Source organism: Dermacentor andersoni, chromosome 1 (genome assembly GCF_023375885.2).
Source record: "Dermacentor andersoni chromosome 1, qqDerAnde1_hic_scaffold, whole genome shotgun sequence".
Lineage (NCBI taxonomy): Eukaryota > Metazoa > Arthropoda > Arachnida > Ixodida > Ixodidae > Dermacentor > Dermacentor andersoni.
This window is the reverse complement of record NC_092814.1, coordinates 110260337-110280660: the sequence shown is the minus strand read 5'-3', so window position 1 is coordinate 110280660 and position 20324 is coordinate 110260337. Positions and strand designations below refer to the sequence as shown.

The window sequence follows — 20324 nt, the reverse complement described above, 5'->3', positions numbered from 1 at the left end:
TTTGGCTTCGATGGGAACCAGAGCACTTGCTGCGCCATCGTACCCTCAGTGGCGTCCACCTCGTCCAGTTTGTTTTTACTGCGATACGCGGCCATATATCTCGCTTCTGTCGCCGGCGCCAGCAGGATGAAAGGCGAGGCTATGCTGAGCACGAAAGAGACCGTACTCGCCGATCAGACGACTACTATCCCGGACCGTACTCGTCCCCGCAACAGCGTTCTCCGTCTCCACCAGCTGCTCCCAATCTGCCTCATAGTTCCCGTTCGGCCAGACGTCGTTCCCCATCCCCTTACCGGCGCTCTACATCACCGCTTCGCCCCACTTCCCATTTTGTCGACCAGCACTCGGAAAACTAACTGTTGCAGTTTTTGGAGGGGAAACTGCTTCTTATCGGTCTTCAAAAATTCCTCCTGTTCGCCCGGCCAACATGCTTTCTGTGACTGTCGAAGGTGTTCCCGCGTCTGCTCTCATCGATACCGGTGCCGCCGTTTCTGTTCTTCGGAGTGATCTGTGTTCGCGGCTCCGTAAAGTAAAAACGCCTTATCTTGGACCTATTTTGCGTGGTGCTAATAATGCATTCATTCACCCTGACGGGCAGTGTACTGCTCGTGTTCTCATCGACGGCATACGCCACCACATCGAGTTTATCATCCTTCCAACGTGTATCCATGAACTTATACTGGGTTGGGACTTCCTACATTCTGCTTCAGCCGTCATTTCATGTAGAGAGGAAGTTGTCCACATCACGGATACAGAGCTTGAACCTGTTGCGGACTCTTCACTTTCATGCGTGAACTTGATCATCGCTGCCGACTACGTCCTGCGTCCTGGTCACGAAGACGTTGTAGCCGTAACATCCAGTCAGATCGCCGACGGAGACGCCCTAGTCGCCCCTTCTTCCCGCTGTACTTCTCGCAGAATTCTCATTGCCACCTGTCTCGTCCGGTTTTCACGCGGCCGCGCCCTTCTGTCTGCTTGCAACACGACCCCAGATCCTGTGATGCTGCCCAAAGGGATGACTGTGGCAACCCTCGCTGACACTCAACCTATCTCTCTAGTCGCGCTTTGCCCTTCTTCATCGCCAGCCCCAACCTCAGGTTTGGATGATTCTTTCCCTCCTCCAGCCGTTCTTGGTTCTGACCTAACAGCCGCGCAGTCCGAAGCCCTAATGGTGGTCTTGGCAAAACACAAAGCCTGTTTCGATAGCTGTTCCCCTGTGTTGAGCCAAACTCCTGCGGCTACACACCGCATCGAAACTGATGGTTCCGCTATTATACGACGACGCCCCTATCGTGTATCGCCGTCCGAACGAAAGGTCATTGAACAACAGGTTGCTGACATGCTTGCGCGGAAGATAATACGACCTTCATCTAGCCCATGGGCGTCTCCCGTGGTCCTGGTAAAGAAAAAAGATGGCTCAGTTCGCTTTTGCGTGGATTATCGAGCGCTCAATAAGATCACACGCAAGGACGTATATCCAATACCTCGAATTGACGACGCTTTGGACACACTACAAGGGGCGGAGTATTTCTCCAGCCTTGATCTTCGGTCAGGATATTGGCAAATTCCGATGAACGAGACTGACAAAGAAAAGACCGCATTCGCTACACCGGATGGCCTTTATGAATTTAACGTGATGCCTTTTGGCCTTTGTAATGCTCCTGCCACATTTGAGCGCATGATAGACAACGTCCTTCGTGGTCTAAAATGGAAGACATGCCTCTGTTATCTGGACGATATTGTCATCTTTTCGTCTGACTTCAGCCAACATCTTCATCGATTAGACGAAGTTCTCAAGTGCCTTGCAAATGCTGGTCTCCAAATCAATACAAAAAAATGCAAATTTGCAAGCAAAACAATAAAAGTATTGGGTCACGTCGTCTCAAAAGCTGGCATCCAGCCTGACCCCGAAAAGATTAGTGCCGTTCTTCAGTTTCCTCGCCCCCAGCAACAGAAAGATCTACGTAGTTTCCTCGGCTTGGCGTCATATTTTCGTAGATTTATACGCAACTTCGCAGCAATAGCAGCTCCTCTACACAAGCTACTGGTTACCGGTGCCTCTTTCACGTGGACTAGCGACTGCGAGTCGGCTTTTCAAGCTCTTAAGCGGCATCTTACTTCTGGACCAGTGCTTCGCCACTTCGATAATCGTGCCCCCACCATACTCCATACTGACGCAAGCGCACAAGGTATTGGCGCAGTACTTCTGCAGCGTAATACAGAATCTAAAGAGCAAGTCATAGCATATGCCAGCCGAACACTTTCTCCAGCTGAGCGGAACTACACCATTACAGAGCAAGAGTGCCTGGCTATCGTTTGGTCGATTCAGAAATTTCGCCCATACCTTTACGGCCGCCACTTCACCATCGTCACCGACCATCATGCTCTGTGTTGGCTGTCATCAATGAAAAACATGTCAGGACGCTTAGGACGCTGGATACTGCGATTGCAGGAATATGACTTCACTATAACATACAAGTCTGGAAAACGCCATCATGATGCAGACGCATTGTCTCGCTGCCCACTCTCACTCTCTCCCGGTAACGCGCCGTCGTCTTCCCAACCACGTCGTTCCGATGCTACGCTTGCCTCCCACCAGCTCTCGATAACGCCCCTGGACCAAGGTACGCTTTCATCACGCTCTGATTTCGTCTCGCTTCAGCGGGCCGACTCCTACTGTCGAGCTCTCATGGATCGCCTTAGTGGGTTCACCGAACCACCCAACAGCCGCTTGCGACGCCAACTTCGACAATTCCGCCTTCAAGGTGGCGTGCTACACCGCTACGTTTACCACCCAACAGGTCACCGGTGGGTCCCAGTTCTACCTCGCTGCCTTCGCTTGCGGGTATTAGAGGCACTTCACGACGATGTATCGGCTGGCCACTTAGGCTTCCACAAGACTTACGACCGCATAAAAACCCGCTGCTTCTGGCCTGGCCTATCCACAACGGTGGCCAAATACATTGCCTCTTGTGCGTCATGTCAGCACCGCAAACGCTCGACATCCCCTCCTGCCGGTTTACTACAACCTCTCCCTTGCCCGAACGCACCTTTTGAATTTGTTGGCATTGATTTATATGGTCCCTTGCCGTTGACACCCTCCGGTCACCGTTGGATTGTCACTTCGGTCGACCATTTAACAAGATATGCCAAGACTGCCCCTCTGCGATCCGGCACCGCTTCTGAGGTCGCCGACTTTTTCGTGCGCGCCATCGTCTTGCGCCACGGGGCTCCTCGCGTTCTTCTCAGTGACCGTGGCAAGGCGTTCATTTCACAAGTTCTCGAGGAAGTTCTTCGAGCCACTAATACCGTCCACAAATCTACTTCTACTTATCATCCGCAAACCAATGGCCTTACTGAGCGCTTCCACCGTACGCTGTCTGACATGATTGCCATGTACATCCGTCCTGACCACACTGACTGGGATAAAATTCTTCCTTTTGTGACATTCGCATATAATACTGCTATTCAACGGACTACCGGCTACAGCCCTTTCTTCCTTGTGTATGGACAATCTCCTTCCACCATATTCGACAGAGAACTATTTTTCGCACCTTCTTCGCCTGACGCGTCGCTTCCAGAAGATTTTGCTGCCCGAGTTGCACATTGCCGTCAAATCGCCCGGCAAAGCACAGAAGCTACCCAAGCTGAGCGCAAGCGTTACTGCGACAACAAACGCCGTGACCTACGTTTTCACCCAGGAGACCAAGTCCTGCTTTGGACTCCAGTCCGCACCCCAGGCCTCTGTGAGAAGTTCCTTCCACGCTACATTGGTCCATACACCGTTGTGCAGCAAACATCTGCAGTGAACTATCTCGTCCGCCCAGTACACTCCGTCACTGACCGGCGCCGCCGGAATGCCGAAATTGTTCACGTGTCGCGGATGAAGCCCTTCACTCCCCGTTTAGATAATCTCTAATCTGCGGCCAGGCTGGCCGCTTCCATGACAGGGGGAAGTTAGTGTAAGCACTATTAACGTACTTCGTCGTTTTCATTTGTACATAGCCATCATCATCTTCCCTCTTCTTCGACTTCTTCGCGCGTGAGCTGCGGGCGTTGCCTTTTTTGGAATAAACAGCGCTGGACAACTTGATCGGTCTCGGTATTATAATATGTATATATATAGTGCAACCTGGTTAAACAGTAGTTGGCCAGAGCTCGTAAAAAGTATGTGCTAAACGCTAGTATTGCTTAACCGAAATAGCGTGAGATCGCCCACTTACGTGTCAAACACGGAACTACGAGAGAGTACGATGAAAGGGCAGAAAACATGCAGTATTTATTCACTTCGTGCGACAAAAGTATGTTATTTTCGTTTGATGCCGCGGCGGGCTAGCAGCAATGACGACGGCCTCAAACTTGCTCAAGCTATGAGCCCCGCCAGCCCCCTCTTCTCCGCAAACACCTGCATGAGGTTGACGTGCGCAGCATCTGCCACTGTCTGGCCTGAATCGCTCGTGCTGTCGCTTTCCGTGTCGTCCTCATGACTATTGTTAGGCGACACTTCGGCAATAACAGAGGCAACGAAGGTGAATAGTCGAACCTCTTAGCTGACGTATTTTCACGGTCACAGCAGCATTGCTGACCAACTTCTCCTTCGCGTTCCAAATGCACACACCGTAGTCAACGGTAGATCCCTTTCGCGTCCCAGCACCGACTTCGTGCCACGTTCGACAGCACGAACGATGTCCAATTTTTCTTCTATGCTGAGCACCCGATTTTTGTCCTAGCTTGCATGACCCCATAACATGGGCCACAACATTCCAACTCTGGCACCGCGCCGAAATGATGCTGATGTTGATGTGGCTTCACCTTTCCAAGCGCCCTCTGCATTTGCGCTTGGAGGCCGTTCCGATCTCTGAAGCTTGTTTTTCTGCCAGGCCAACGTACCGCCGTGATTTCGCGATGAAAAGTGGAAACATGATGTGTTAACCGATAGATACGCAATAAGCTGGTATGGTTTATACGGATACAAAAAGCATTATGTTCAAAGGCCGCTGAGTCAGGGATTTGACTTTACTACTTTTAAAACAAAACTACTGTTTTAGTGTAAGTAGAGGTTGAACGAGAATTTACTGTATATATAAAGAACTTATGACTTTATTTGCTCTTCTAAAATTCGATCTATTGCTGAGAAATTAATAAAAATAGATTTGAAAGAGTACATTATCAGTTTTTAACTTGCAAAGTGTTTCTCCTTGGTGTCCTTTTAACATGTACAGTAGCTTTTATTCGGGCTTGTTTCTTGTTCTAAGTTTAGTAGAAGGCAGCATGACATGCATGGCAACATACGTGTCTAGCATGTGATGTGTCAGTGCTAAGAGGAGACCCTCTACAGATAGAGAGAGAGAGAGAATAACTTTATTGAATTGGGGAAAGGGTGATTGGGGATTAGGAGCTTGATGGGTGGCGCCCCAAGTCCAGGGCTCCACTGGCTTCTGCCGCCAACCGAACATGACCCAGAAGAGCCTTCTGCACCTTCGGGTCTGAGCTGGCTAGTTGTGCCTCCCATTGCTCCAGTGTGTTAGATTATACCTAACTAAGTAGGCATTTAAACTTCGCGGTCTATTTTGGCATCCCCATGAGATGTGGTACAAAGATGGTGGTGAGTCGCTACACCACGGACAGGCAAGCCCATACATGGTTGGGAAAATTTTGCTTAATCTTAATAAATTTGGGTAGACCCTCGTCTGAATCCTGTGGAGATCTATTGTATCTTCCCCTTGCAAAGATGTGTGTTTGGGGGGGGGGGGGGGGGGCGTATCTTTGTCGCATGCCGCACTGGTCGGCAAGAATATCGCGTGGTGCCATACGTGCTGCATCGTGATCCTCCTCCTCGTGATGGCTTTCCTGTGATGTGGCGGGTTGTAACTGGGAGGGCGATGGTTGCTCCGCTCTGTTCGTGAGCTCCCGAGCTAGAGCGTCAGCCCTCTCATTCCCTTCCAGGCCTGCGTGTCCAGGACACCAGACCAGTCTGTATTTATTTTTCAGTTCCTTTCCCAGGAAAGGTTGCTAACCTTGAAAGGGAGATGGCCGTTTATAAAGAAGCGACACGCCTCCTGAGAGTCTGATGTTGAATTCCAATGGTGGAGTCGGAGCAAGTTTTTCTGCTCGTTTCGGAGCAAGTTTGTTCCAATGGCAGAGTGAGGGCGGGAGTAAGGTGTTCCAATGAGAGAGTCGGAGGGGATTCAGAGCGGGAGTCACTCCATAGAGCAGAAAAAGATGCTCCACCAAAATCGGGGGAGTGGACCGGAACTCTGCGTGACGTATTTCCTTTACCATGTTTGTCTGCTGGGAGCCGCCACCGGTCACGACTCGCGAGGAAGCAAAAGCTGCTGCACACTTGGCGAGATATCCATTCCGCACTTTTAAAAAAACAACAGGTGAACGGCGCTGAAGAGACAAGTGACCGGTGCGGCAGTGCTGGGAGCAAACAGCGGAAGGAAATGACAACATGCAAGGTATCCTGGGTAACTCGGTGATAAAACTTCCGCTTCCGTCCTGCTCCGGCGGCGCAGGTTGTGTTCCACCTGCGGATCTGGAGGCGTTGCTCTGCACCAGAGTCGAGTGCTCGCTCGCGGAGTCCGTCGGCTGCTCTGACTCCGCCATTGGAATTCAACATCAGATGATGGTGTTGTACAACTCCCCTGCCCGTTCCCAGTCCGTGATTGCCAAGGCGATGGCGAAGCATTCTGCCTTGGCAATGTTTCACGGACTTTTATGCAGGGAAAACACGGGGAAGTCGGGAGATGGAAATTCAAGACATGAGTGAAACAAGAACAAGGGAAAAGCGGGAGCCAACTTTTCAACAAGTGTACTTAAAAGGACAAGTCCATTTCTTGAAATGTTGGCTCCCACTTTTATCTTGTTCTCATTTTGCTCGTGGGCTTTTATGGTAATTCTATGCCTAAATAAAAAAAAAGTGGGCAAGTATGAACTTTTTCGAACACGAATCGAATATGAATAGTAGTAGGTATCGAATATTGAATCTAATATAGTCAAATCCAGATGCATAAATATTTACAGCAGTGATATTTACTTCGGTATAATTAGGTACTGTGCCTGTACTGAGAAGGGCAAGAAAGACTGTTAACAATCGGTGACAAAGGATAATTTTTAAACTCAATATGTATTACTTATTGCCATCAAAAACTGCGCGGAATTGACTCTCAATAACTGGACTTTAGTAAACCAAGCGAACAGGCTGGTTTCAGGAAGGGATACTCTACAGTGGATCACATCCATGTCATTAACCAGGTTATCAAGAAATCCGCAGAGTATAATAAGCCTCTCTGTATGGCTTTCATAGATTACAGAAAAGCATTTGATTCAGTAGAGATACCAGCAGTCATAAAGGCATTACCTAACCAAGGAGTACAGAACGCTTACGTAAATACCTTGGAAAATATCTACAGAGGTTCCACAGCTACCTTAATTCTACACAAGAAAAGCAGGAAGATACCTATAAAGAAAGGGGTCAGACAGGGAGACACAATCTCTTCAATGCTATTCACTGCGTGCTTGGAAGAAGTATTCAAGCTCTTAAACTGGGAAGCTTAGCTTAGGAGTAATGATCGACAGCGAGTATCTCAGAAACCTTTGGTTTATCAGTGTTATTGTTCTATTCAGCAACAATGCAGACGAGTTACAACAAATGATTGAGGGCCTTAACAGAGAGAATCTAAGAGTGGGGTTGAAGATTAATATACAGAACACTAAGATAATGATGAATAGCCGGGCAAGGGAACAAGAGTTCAGGATCACCAGTCAGGCTCTAGAGTCTGTAAAGGAGTATGTTTACCTAGGACAACTAATCACAGGGAACCCTGGTCATGAGAAGGAAATTCACAGAAGAATGAAAATTGGTTGGATCGCATATGGCAGACATTGCCAGCTCCTGGCTGGAAGCTTACCATTATCATTGAAAAGGAAGGTGTACAATCAGTGCATTTTACCAGTGCTGACATATGGGGCAGAGACTTGGAGACTGACACTGACAAAGAAGCTTGAGAACAAGTTAAGGACCACGCAAAGAGCGGTGGAAAGAAGATTGCTAGGCATAACGTTAAGAGACAGAAAGAGAGCGGTTTGGATCAGAGAGCGAACGGGGATAGCCGATATTCTAATGGAGAAAGAAATGTAGCTGGGCGGGTAACGTAATGCGTAGGTTATATAACCGGTGGACCATTAGGGTTACAGAATGGGTACCAACAGAAGGGAAACGCAGTTGAGGATGGCAGAAAACTAGGTGGAGCGATGAAATTAGGAAATTCGCGGGCGCTGGTTGGAATCGGTTGGCGCAAGACAGGGATAATTGGAGATCACAGGGAGAGGCCTTCGTCCTGCAGTGAACAAAACAGGCTGATGATGATGAACTTTAGAGCTTGGTTGCAGACAAGCTTTCTGAGCAAGAATGGCGGCGGCGTGACTAGCTTCCTAAAAATGCTGAATTAGTGGTTGCTGAAAAAAGACCAGTACTTGTCGGAAAAGAAAAATAGAAGCTGCTGGCATTTGTGTATAGTATACATTTGTAGAAAGGCCCGTTGCAAGGAAAACATCACAGGTTGTAGCGTTACTAAATCACAAGTTATTATGTGGTTACTAAATTAAAAGACAAAACTGTTACATGGCTATACTGCCAAAACATTAAATGATAGACTACAAACCAAAATCACAGGTTGTCATGTAGGCTTCCACAATAAAACCAAAAAGAAAGCTCTTATCCAGTTTGTTTCTGCATTACTTCAAAAACTTTTGTCGTCTCACTTCTGATAACTTGCAATACATTGTTTAGCAAATGGAGAACAGTAACCAGACTTTAGCATTCGGCTGGTGCGAGATAATTAGTTTCAACTGTTTGAAAATAACAAATAGTTCCTTTTCGAATATGGATACAAATAATTAGTGTATAGTACACGTAGTCGATTCATGTTTGAAATTCTGAATATTTGCCCGCAACTAAGAAAAAGGACTTTTTGCTGGCTGTATACTGCATGTAGCCAATTTGCAGTTATTTATCATTCCTAGAAAATTAGTTATTCGTAACGTGTGCTGCTAATCACCAAGCTTAAACTGTGAACTTGGACCGAATGTGCACAAGGTGTTTTGTTTTGTGAAGCATCACACATGTAAATGTTCGGACATGGAAAAAGTAGCACAGGAAATTTAAAGGCTACTTTGTCATAATTGGTTTCAAGGCCATTGGTATTTACTTTTACCATGCTCACTGGGCTACTGGTAGCTGGTTAAAATGCATACAATCAGTACATATCTTTTATTTGTCATAACTGGCATTTTGTTTGTTTTTGGGAAGTGGCATCCAAAAACATAGCACAAGCATGCACAAGCTTATAGGCAAATGTCCTGACAAAGGAAGCTGGCTAGGTGTTTTTGCTGTGTTAATTGGTAAAAGGATAATTTACATCACTGCTACACATTGGTCGTTTAGTAGTTGAAGTTTACTCACTTTGAGGCAAATTTGAGCATGTTTGAACTGCTCACAGTGTCATAAAGCACTGATGAAATGCCTGCGTCATAGTTACAGGGGAGCACACATTCTGAGCACATATGTGGAGCTTTAGTACAGACGGCAGAACTATGGACACTTTGCGCAGAGGCAATGTCGCACCCAATGAAGTGTGAGGTGAGGGGCGACTATTGCTAGTTGAAGAAAATTGACACATTCTGTCTCCTGGCTTCGTGTGTGGGCTGGTGAAACTGCTTTTCCATTGAGGTTCATTCATTTATAGTGCTCTAGCTTGGACATTATTTTGGGTGTTTTCAGGCTCCTTGTGACCTGCTTCTCTTTCCTAGGAGGGTGTTTTTATAGGGATTACTAAAATTTTGGGGGCTGTTTTAGCATTGGAATGCCCTCTCTAGCTATGGTTGTGTGAATTTGAAATGAATTGGCGCTCTATGTCATTCCATCCTTTCTTTTTTTCTTGAATGCTGAAGAAGTTCGTTGGCTTCAGAACATGATATTTATACCCGCCGTGGTTGCTCAGTGGCTATGGTGTTGGGCTGCTGAGCACGAGGTCGCGGGATCGAATCCCGGCCACGGCGGCCGCATTTCGATGGGGGCGAAATGCGAAAACACCCGTGTACTTAGATTTAGGTGCATGTTAAAGAACCCCAGGTGGTCGAAATTTCCGGAGCCCTCCACTACGGCGTGCCTCATAATCAGAAAGTGGTTTTGGCACGTAAAACCCCATAATTTAATTTTAGAACATGATATTTATGCGTTGTTGCATGAAAATTTATCACTGCAGAGCCTTCACAAAGGGAGTAAAAGAGTATTCTACTTTGACTGAAGGCAATGTCCTTTTGGCGTCATGCTTGAGCTTTATACTATATTTTCCACTTCCTTCTTTGAAATCTTTTTAGGCATTACTGTAGTGTATAAGCGGTGCTTACTGCAACGGGCTTAGGGTGATCTGCTGCTGAACGTCACTTGTGGGTGTATCTCTTGCTGTTATGGGCATATTTTAACAATATGGATGAATGGTACAGTGCACCAGATTGCGATGGTTTCTGTGCATTGTGAACTTGTCTGCATTCATTTGATGGATTTCATCGAGGTGTCCTATTGTACTCCATGGGCTTACTTGGGATGTAAGGTTCCACTGCTTGTTTTGCATGTAGGGACTAACTTTTACGTAAACTGCTGTTCTAATGTACTTGATTTATGTAATTTTTTACAGCACACTTGATCCTTCTCTGGAAGCCATTGTCTTGGAGACTGTGAAGTCAATGGGGGACGCCTTCTGTACTGCATATGCCCAGGTAAGCAGATGTTCTTCTCGTCATGCACATTTGTGCCAATCGGCATTGATCAGAGTTTGACGTGGGGCTATCCTTTTCTTTCGAGTCCTCTCCTGAAAAGTAGAGATTTTTCTTGCTCCTGGAGTTGCTGGGTGGGCCCATTCAGTTCCTTAACTTCTAGTGTATAAAATACTGTGCCTAGCAGGGGGAGTACTAGATGAGTCTGTAACCTGTGCACATATAGAATGTGAATTCTCCTAGATCAAACTATGATGCCTTGAACCTGTATAAAGTATACTTGGAAAAAACATGTTAATGTGGCGTGGAAGCATATGCTCCAAGCTCTTGTTTACAAAAATATCCAGTGTATGAAATGTGCTCATAACATATCCAGCACATTGGTCAGCCTTATTCTTCAGACCTTTCCAATGCAAAATATGGTGGCTCGAATTATTTCATCCAAAGGTATTTAATGTGTGCAGTCTTTCCTCATGTACGTTATTAGAGTAAGTGTTCCCCCAACATCACTTTTTTTTTTTTTTTCCAGCCTACATCTGACCAGCGAGGTACCAGTGCACATATGGATTTTGCTCGGAAACGGCTGCAGTTAGGAGAGACATTGTTCTACAAGGCATTTGAAAATATTGTTAACATTGAAATGAAGCAGAAAAGGCCAAATAATACAGACCTTGCAGTGAGTGTTTTCGGATGTCTGTGTCTTATATGTGCGCTCTTCCATTCTGTGCAGCCATACTTATAATAGAGGTAGCTGTAGTCACCTACAAGCTAAAACTGCAGTAGCAATGCACCCCACAAAGACAATTTTTATATGTAGGCCTACCTTTGCTCTTGCTTACAATACACATATCATGTGCAGTATTTGAACCTAGACCTTGCCCTTGACCTTAGTTGAACTACTGCAGTGGTGCGAGTGTTCTGGGAAGAAGGGCTTGTTTGTGAGGTGCCAATACGACAGGGACTCCAGGTTTGTGTTAGAAATGATAATTTTTCTTGTTCCTGCAAAGGATCCATGAGGGAGGCTAATATGAAAACTATATAGCAAATTGAAGTGAGCGAGTAAGTTTTTGCATTACAGTTTTCCAGGAATCACTGTTTGATTGCACGTTAAACATTCCCTTTAATTTTGGTATAGAGTGTACAAACAGTGTATTTGCCGCGAGGTTGAGCTACAAGTGGCATACTGGTACTGCATTATGCGCTTATCCACATAATGCAGTACTGCTACTGCATTAGTGCGGATAAGCGGTCAGTGGCACGCATTGAAATATGCATAGCGGTGCTTCGCTGTGAACAATTTGGCCCATTTTTATGGTAATGAAATGCGCTGACTGCAGTAAACTGATTATATGTTGCCCTCCAATGCCACATTTTTGCATGAAATGTGCTGAAAGTTTGTTTACTTAATGAGAAGCGAAACTGCCTTTCAATGTGGTACGGGCACTTGGCCAAGCAATGTGCATTTCGGGACTTCCTTAGGGCATGTTTCGCTGGTGTTCTGCCTGCTCTGCCAAAATTGTTGTGCTACTTAATTATTACCACAGTCTCTGCAAATCTTTTACTGGTTATAAGAAAGTCAGCATCTCTGCACATGAAGTTAAAGTTGCAGGTAATGTGCACTTTACATAACCAATATTAGGCATACATCTCCCTTTCCTTTCTTTAATTCAAATGCAGGCAGCTAATGAGTTCAATTAAACAAACTAGGCCACTGTGAGTGATGGCACAATAGCAGGATCACCAGATTGCTTAAGATGAGAATATTTTTGTTGCAGCAGCACTAAAACGCTTAGTTTAAGCATTATGCTGCCCTTGTATGGTTATGCGCAAAGTTGTAATTACTTGGCCTTTTTTTGTGCGTCACCTTGGCAGATTTTAGCAGAAATTATTTGGCATTGTTTTATACAGACAAGCTGGATTGTGGAAGTGCTTCCGTTAATTGTTAAGACCAAGGGAGACTGGTGCATGCAGCTGCAAATTTGGAAGGCTTGACTCGCAGCATAACAAAAAAAAATTTTTTTTTAATCAAACGCCATTTAATGCTCTTTTAATTTTCAAGTGGTGGTCCTGTGCTTCAATTTATTTCTACTGTGTAGTTTGCATGTTGTGTTAGAAGGATTTTTGTGCGAGTATTGCCAATTGATTTCATTCAAGCAGCTTCCACAAAGAAACATCTACATGTTCATGTCAGGGGTGGTACAGCTGCGCCAATTGCACCGATTGTGCTAAAGTCCTACATTTGCGGCTTGCTGTGCCAAAACCGTAAAATTGCTTAAAATTGTGTCTAAGCTGCGCCAAAACACTGAGCGCGACCACCAAGCGTTAAGTTCAGGCCAGTTTTGGAGGGAAGTGGCATTAAGGTAAGTAGCCTGGGTTTCGTTAAAAAATGGACTCTTGGGATATCAGTAGTTGGTGCAGTCGTCGAGCATCGCACCACTCCAGCGCGTGTTCTGCTGCATTTACATGCGATAATGAACAATATTAGCATGTCCACTAACTCGTATTCATTTTTTTCTGGAACCTTTGAGTTTCTTCATACTTATCCTATGAGGTGCCAACGGGTGTGCACGATAATAGTACCTGCCAGCCAGGCTGGTAGACCAACACGCTTTGCTGGCTCGGTCATCTGCTCTAACCCTGTGTTAGAAGACACCTTTCAATACTCACTCAATGGGTTTATTTTGTTTGTGTGATATTTTCTCGTAGTATGGTCTGAATGTACATCGTCAAAACTAAATTCGAAAGCTTTGAATGGGCACTGCGTCGCTTTTGAGGAACACCGTAGCAGTGCACAAGTTCCATTTCACTCTGAGGACATTGTGTTTAAAACGTTTGAAGCACCCATGTTTGAAGAATGTTTCTGCTTTTGTTGCATACAGTGCACTCCACTTATAATGATACCACATATAACGATATATCAGTTATAACAATGAGTCGACTTCAGAGTATCAACTTATGCATTAGGGTATTGAGGAAAAAAAACATATACAAAAATATGTTATTCACGGCATATCTGATATAATGATCGAAACTCTGCCTCTTGGGTGGCGTTTTCCATGCAGAATAATTGTGAAATTGGCGTTGCTAAGTTCCCCTTAACCGAGATGGGGCAAAATGTTTGCCTACACGAGTTCATATCTGCTGCCATTATCGCACAGCATGTCCCGCCAGCGCACCGATTGCAAAAGCCACAGTTAGCATTGCGAGTTGGTGCAGCGTGCCACAAGATGGCGCCAGCTGCTTCGTGTCCATAACGTGTCTATGTCACCGGCAAGCGTCCAGAGAGAATAAAAAAAGTGCGATGCGAACCACGTCTGCATTCCCTTTGTACAATCTCCCTCTCTTCCTCAGCGAGCGCGGACATGCGCTGCGAAAGCAGCAGTAAATGCGCCGACAAAGCGCAAAGCTGTGTCACTTGAGACGAAGCTTCAAATTTTGCAAGATTCAAAGTACGAGCTCGTGCAGTTTATGATATTGACGATTTTGATAACCGCAAGTGTCACGATCATGAAGGCTAGAACCAGTGACCATGTCGATCAATGAAAACGGCGGGCTTTGTACAGCAGGGTGAAAACCCCCTTGTGTGAAACTAATACGGTACGAGCTCTGGGAGCATGGGTCTACTGGTGATAAAATCGTGGTGCTTCGATAAAGGAGCTTCTGCATGTAGATAGCGCTGCCTCATTCTGCGAAGAATCTCCGAAGGGGCAATCATTGTCGCAACAGATGGCGGCGTTTTGCGACGGAGGCGACGACAGCAGCGGCAGTGACGACGAGATTGACAGTGGGCCATCTTTGACACTGACCCCATTGTTCACGTAAAGTGCACTGTCATCGATCGAGTCGCTCATTGATTTTATGCACGCTAAACTATTGCTGCCAGTGTTCGCGCAGCAGCTGGACGCGATGAACACCACGGTTGTGAACCTGAAACTTCCGTGAAAGCAAGTGCAGATTTGCGACTATTTCAGCGCACCTAAGACTTGATACGCTGTTTAGAGGTATAAATAAAGGTTTCATTTTTCACGGCCTACTTTCTACAACGTCAATTTTTTATTGTGAGTGGCAAATTTGGTTTCGGAGCTACGAAAGTATGTTCGACGGCTTTTTTAAAAATTTTACGGCAGTCCAGACATAGCGATGATCGGTTATAACGATCGGATTTTTCGTTCTTGATATTGTTATAAGTGGACTGCACTGTACTGATATTTTATTGCCTGGTGCTCTAGGTACTAGCACCACGAAGACAATAAAGAGGTTTATATAATGAGAGTCCCTTTGATACAAACTGCTATCTGTGAGTTACTGCATTGCAACTGCATTAGACATGGTTGAAACAAATTGGTAGGGGCCTCGCAGCAGGCATTTTTCTGTTGTGTGGTTGGTGTGATACCTGTATCATTAAGCCACAAAAATAAGATGCGTAACATGAAAATGCAAACGAAAAGGAGCGAAATGCATGAACATGTGTATGCCGATTGGGACTATTAATGAGCATAAGAATTGGCACTGGAAACCTGACTGGTTTGATTACGTACTGCGAATGTTGGCTATGGTTGGTAACATGCATGCATCGGTGAGGCCAATATGGGAATTCAGTACAGCAGCAAACGTGCCTAGTCATTCACAGCGCAAATGTCAAAGCTCTCCACATCAGCCACATTCTGTTGGGAACAGCAGTAAATTCACAAAATCATTACTAATGGCCAGAAACACTCTGGTTTGCTAAGCATTTTGTGATAAGTCTTGGTTTGAATCATTGGAAGAATGCTTGCAGAATGCAAAGTAATACTGGTTAAGCTTTAATGGAGCTGTAGGTGTACGCTGTCATATACTGGCGTGGCGGGCATCACATCGTCCTTCCTGACACGCGGTACACTAGAATTTCTCTAGCATATGTCAGAGCTGCACCGTCAGAGAGAGAGAGAGAGAGAGACAGAAAAAGAAAACGTGAATGCATTCACCATAGTGTTCGTCTGGAATTTCAGTTTGTGTTCGGGCGTCATACTTCCGCAGTAAGCAGCATGCCGAAACAGGAGTTTTGTTCAAAAAAATAAATTGCAATCACTTTCTTCATTAAGCTCCATATTTGGAGTGTTCTGCACCAAACAAACCGCTTCCAATTTAATATTCGCAGCTCTAAAAATCCTTTTTTTCTCCCGGTATTATGCTCCGGATTCAAAATCTTCTGTTCCGACACCAAGATTTTTCTGCTCCAAAAATTACTCAAGAATTGGTTACAGCTGTCCCACCCCTGTCATGTGTCAGCAATAGCATAGGTGTTGGTTGACATAGCTTTATTGCACTCATTAGAAAACATTTTGTTCTATGGAGTATTTTCAAATGTTTAATATTAGTCAACATAAGATTGACATGGTATTGAATGCATGAAATTCAAGGCTTCAATGGCGAAGTGTTGTGGACCTAAGCAGTGCATTGTTCCTTTAATGTGGTTTTTCCATTTTTTTAAAGCGAAGGGTTCTTTGCCTACTTTGTCGGGATTTGGTATGGGTTGTGTTGTCCCCCAGTGGGCTCAGTGGGAGTTTAAGACAAGTGGTTGCTCAAAAAAATCTAATTATGTGTCCGATGGTGGAATTTGAACCAAGGTTTCCAAGCACAATAGCCCTATGGTTCTAACACACGCTTAATTCTCAGCTTTACCACTCTTTGCTCGTGGTAGCTAATGATTTAGGACGATTGAAATGCGCCTTGATGCATACAAATGCAAGTGCATCCAAAGGTCCTTCTATAGATAATCTTGACTTGTGAATGCATGCTGAAGAATCACAGGGCGACAGTTGTGTATGGCAGCACCTGGTGGAAACTAAAGAAACAACCACATTGTGCTGGATATTTGAATGGTTTATAATTACTTGCTTTTATTACTCTTCTTCGCTTGTGTTAGCTAGCACTTTGAGACAATAGAAATGCTAATTTGCTCTACGAAGGTGATAAATGAGTTGTGAGGCCAAACAATGCTTTGCTTGCATTGATTCCCACAAAGCATGAGATCTGTATGATTTTGTGTTCTTTTTTTCTTTGGTTTGTGAGCCTGGAATTCACAACATACAAAAAAAAAGATAGTGCTGTAAAAGACTATTTGCTGTGAGGTCGGCCTAGAGGTGGTAGCATTGTCGCCACAGTGTAGATAGGAGTGTGGCAACACGCATTGAAATGCATTTGCACTCAGTCATACAGTCAATTTCGGCACTTCCTTGGTGCTTCTTCTGTATGCTCAGCTTGCATTCCAAATAATCAGTTAACATTGTGCAATTTATCTAAGGCTGCACTTTCAGCTAATCTTGTATTGGTATGCAAATACCCCAATATTACTTTAAAGATAAGTTAACTGTTTTTATGCATGCATCTGTGGGTGTTCATTTTTTTAGTGAAATGCAGAATTTAGAATACAGTTGCCGAGCTCAGTTAAGCACACTGTGTCACCGGCAGCGGACTGCATATTAACAGGATTGCCAGGTTGCTTCACAGGCAGTTTTTTTGATAGCACTAACAGTAAAAGCATGCAATTTTTAAGTGCAAAGGTCAAGCGTACAATGGTGCAGAAAGCTTTGGTAATTAACACGTTCACTGCAGTAGCACTTTTGGAAGTCTCAATTCCTGTGCATCGTGACCCATCATGGGTCACTTGTAATGTCCCTCTGGTGGGTCATGAGTCCAGTGCACCAGTGGGTCCTTCTGGTGCATCGTGACCCACCTGTGTGTAACCAGAGAGTTCCTCAAGGCATAGAGAAATGGCGGCACAATGTGTCAGATGAGAAGCAATAATGATTTTCCCTCGCCATTGATTTCTAACTGATGTCACATGTGCACTGCAGGAAAGCCCTGCACAGCCTACACTGTGGGAATAACTGCCGTCGCCCACCTGTGTCCCACGCCGCAGTGAACTTGTTTTAAGAGCCATAATGAGTAGCATGCCTTCTTTAATTATGGAGGTAATTATGGCCACTGTCACCTGTCAAGCTAATGCCACTATTTTCAACAGTGAAAGAAAATAAACAGCTACAGACGACTGTCTTATGATGTGCTGCATCTAGTGACTGTGTGTCATACATGCTAACCTTTCGAGGGTCACTGCCATATATGTACAGCGGCAGAAACAAATCTCAAGTAGTCATGGTCAAACATGTACAGTGATGACCGAATGTGTGAAAGGAAAAAAATGTATAGACTGTATCAGGCACACAGCCGTACTGGGATATGTGAAACATCTTCTATGTGTTGCAGAGGGTGTATGGGCACAACCGTACTGAAATTACATAACAAAGTACATATTACATGTATTCACTCATTAGAAAGCTTGCATATCTAACTTATCTTATGCTAGCGGGGTTCTTACGGTCTAATTTTGCAATTGTGCTTGCTCCCGATTGGATATAATAATAACCGAGCCACACCGGCGCGGCGAAGTCCACTTGCCTCCTCGATCACATTTCCATGTTTACAATTGTGCACCCTATTGGGCATGCATTCCAGTAAATGGCAATAGTGGATATAATCAAGGAACAGATATAACGAAGTAATTTTGGCTCCCCCTTTAACTTTGTTATAATGAGGTTTCAGTGCACGAACTTCTGATGAGCAACAGTTTGAGTTTGATAAATTATACCTACAGTGGCATAGTGAGCTCTCTCAAACGGGACTACTTCGCTTGGAATGACAAAGTACTGCCGAGCTATGGCTATCTGAACAGTGAGCGAGAGGCAAAATTCAACTCCGATTGGGTCAAGTCTGGCGCAAAATGGTGCCGCCTGCGAGTGCAACACATGCATGATCGAATAACGGCTTCTCTTTTCTACACAATGATATGAAATTAAAAGGCACGTGGGTAGTATGGTTGTAGAAGTATCAGCGATAATAATATAACATGTTTACTTTGCTTGCGCTTTTAGTAAGCATCACCCTCTGACCGATTTTATAGATGGATCATGTGAAAACTCACTTTTTCGGAACAAAGTACTGCTTAGTATCACTCTGGAGGTGCCGTAACCTTGCGTGACTTCTAGAAAAGATTCTCATTGTGCTGCCATCCCTTGACTTCTGCCAAAACATATTTTTATCTTCGCCCTATGGTGGCTGCAATTGTGGTAGTTTGGCTGCATTCCCAATTTGCCTAGTTGATTGCCATGTGCTCATGCCCCTGCTTGCAATCTTTATAATTGGCAATCTTGTGCACTTCATATTGAGTGCGAGCACTGGGAAAAGGGATTTGTATCTTGTTTCTTATCACTCAATATGGTACTGCATGATGCTTGCCCACATTACTGGTGTGCGATTACTTTATTTACAGGCAGGCCCGTGAAAAATGGCAGTACTGCTCTGCGTGCATCTCTTTTTACGAGACACATGAGTAGTGATAGAATCTTGTCTAGTGATCAAACAATTTATTACTGCAAGTTTCTCCCATGCTTTGCTTTCCTGACATGCCACTGAGATTGCTTGTGAGCACTCGCATGACATGCCTCGCTTTCATTGTGGAAATGTGTCCTCGAGTCCTGGGGTCAGATTCTCTAATGGCCCACTTCTTTTACCATTTTTCTGGCGTTTTGTGACCTCTTTGGATGTGGCCCAAAGTCTGCACACTGCCATCTTTCCTGGCATCACACCCTCGGTGCAACACAACATAAAAAATGGAAAATGGAATGGAATGTTTAAAAATATGGGCTCTAGTTGGGCTAAACATATTTAAAACAAAAATAATTTGTGTGAATTTTATTTCATTTGTTAAAAATAAATTATGCTAGTTTATCCATGTATTCAACAATAAAAATAGTACAAAAGTACTCACAATAATTAAAACAAAGTTTGTTGCTTTATTGTCACATAAAAATTATTTGCCTTTTATTTCTTGAAATACCTTAGGTCACTCTGAAGAATTTAAATCGGCAATAAAAAAAAATGTGTGTCCCATGCACTGTGGGAATCGGTGTAAGCAAAGCTTTCTGTGCCTTTTGGGTTGATTGACGATAACTTGCGGTGATGTTTATGGCGAATGTTTAGGCTCTTCAGCATATAGTGCAATATGAGAGAGGTGAGTTTACATTAAACGGGCACAACTTATTATGTTTGTCTACATGGTACACAACACACAGCGAGACGTGTTTGCTTGAGCCGTTATGCGCCATTTTTCATTGTCTATGAGAAGATTATCACTGTCATTGCCTCACACAGCACATTGCATTGTAGCAGAAGTGTTAAACTTCAATTAAATAAAGTGGCTTTATGTGCCAAACTCACAATCTGGCTATGAGGCACACTGTAGTGGGGACTCTGTATTAATTTTGACCACCTGCGATTCTTTAATATGCACCCAAATCATATTACACTAGCATTTTTGTATTTTGCACCCACTGAAATGCGGCTTCCAGGTTCAGGATCGAACCCACGACCTCTAGCCATGCTGTGGCCACAAAACTACTGTGGCAGGTACAGAAGTGTCGATTTGATGGGTGGCCGTTGCCGTAGTGTCATCTAGACGCTGCAGCGCTTTAATGTGGCTTTGCGTCTGCACGTCCTGCATCAATTGT

General features: G+C 44.7%; 1 protein-coding gene and 1 pseudogene across 2 annotated transcripts in view; both read left to right on the top strand.

Moving 5' to 3' along the window:
* LOC126545609 (retinoblastoma-like protein 2) overlaps nucleotides 1-20324 on the top strand; it is a 118534-nt gene that overhangs the window by 25901 nt on the left and 72309 nt on the right. For both annotated transcript variants that reach the window (XM_050193527.3, XM_050193526.3), the window contains exons 10-11: nucleotides 10701-10782; nucleotides 11309-11455. In XM_050193527.3, the coding sequence (XP_050049484.1) occupies nucleotides 10701-10782; nucleotides 11309-11455 (229 nt within the window). The remainder of the gene's footprint in view (nucleotides 1-10700; nucleotides 10783-11308; nucleotides 11456-20324) is intronic.
* On the top strand, nucleotides 9603-9734 carry LOC126546461 (U4 spliceosomal RNA; annotated as a pseudogene).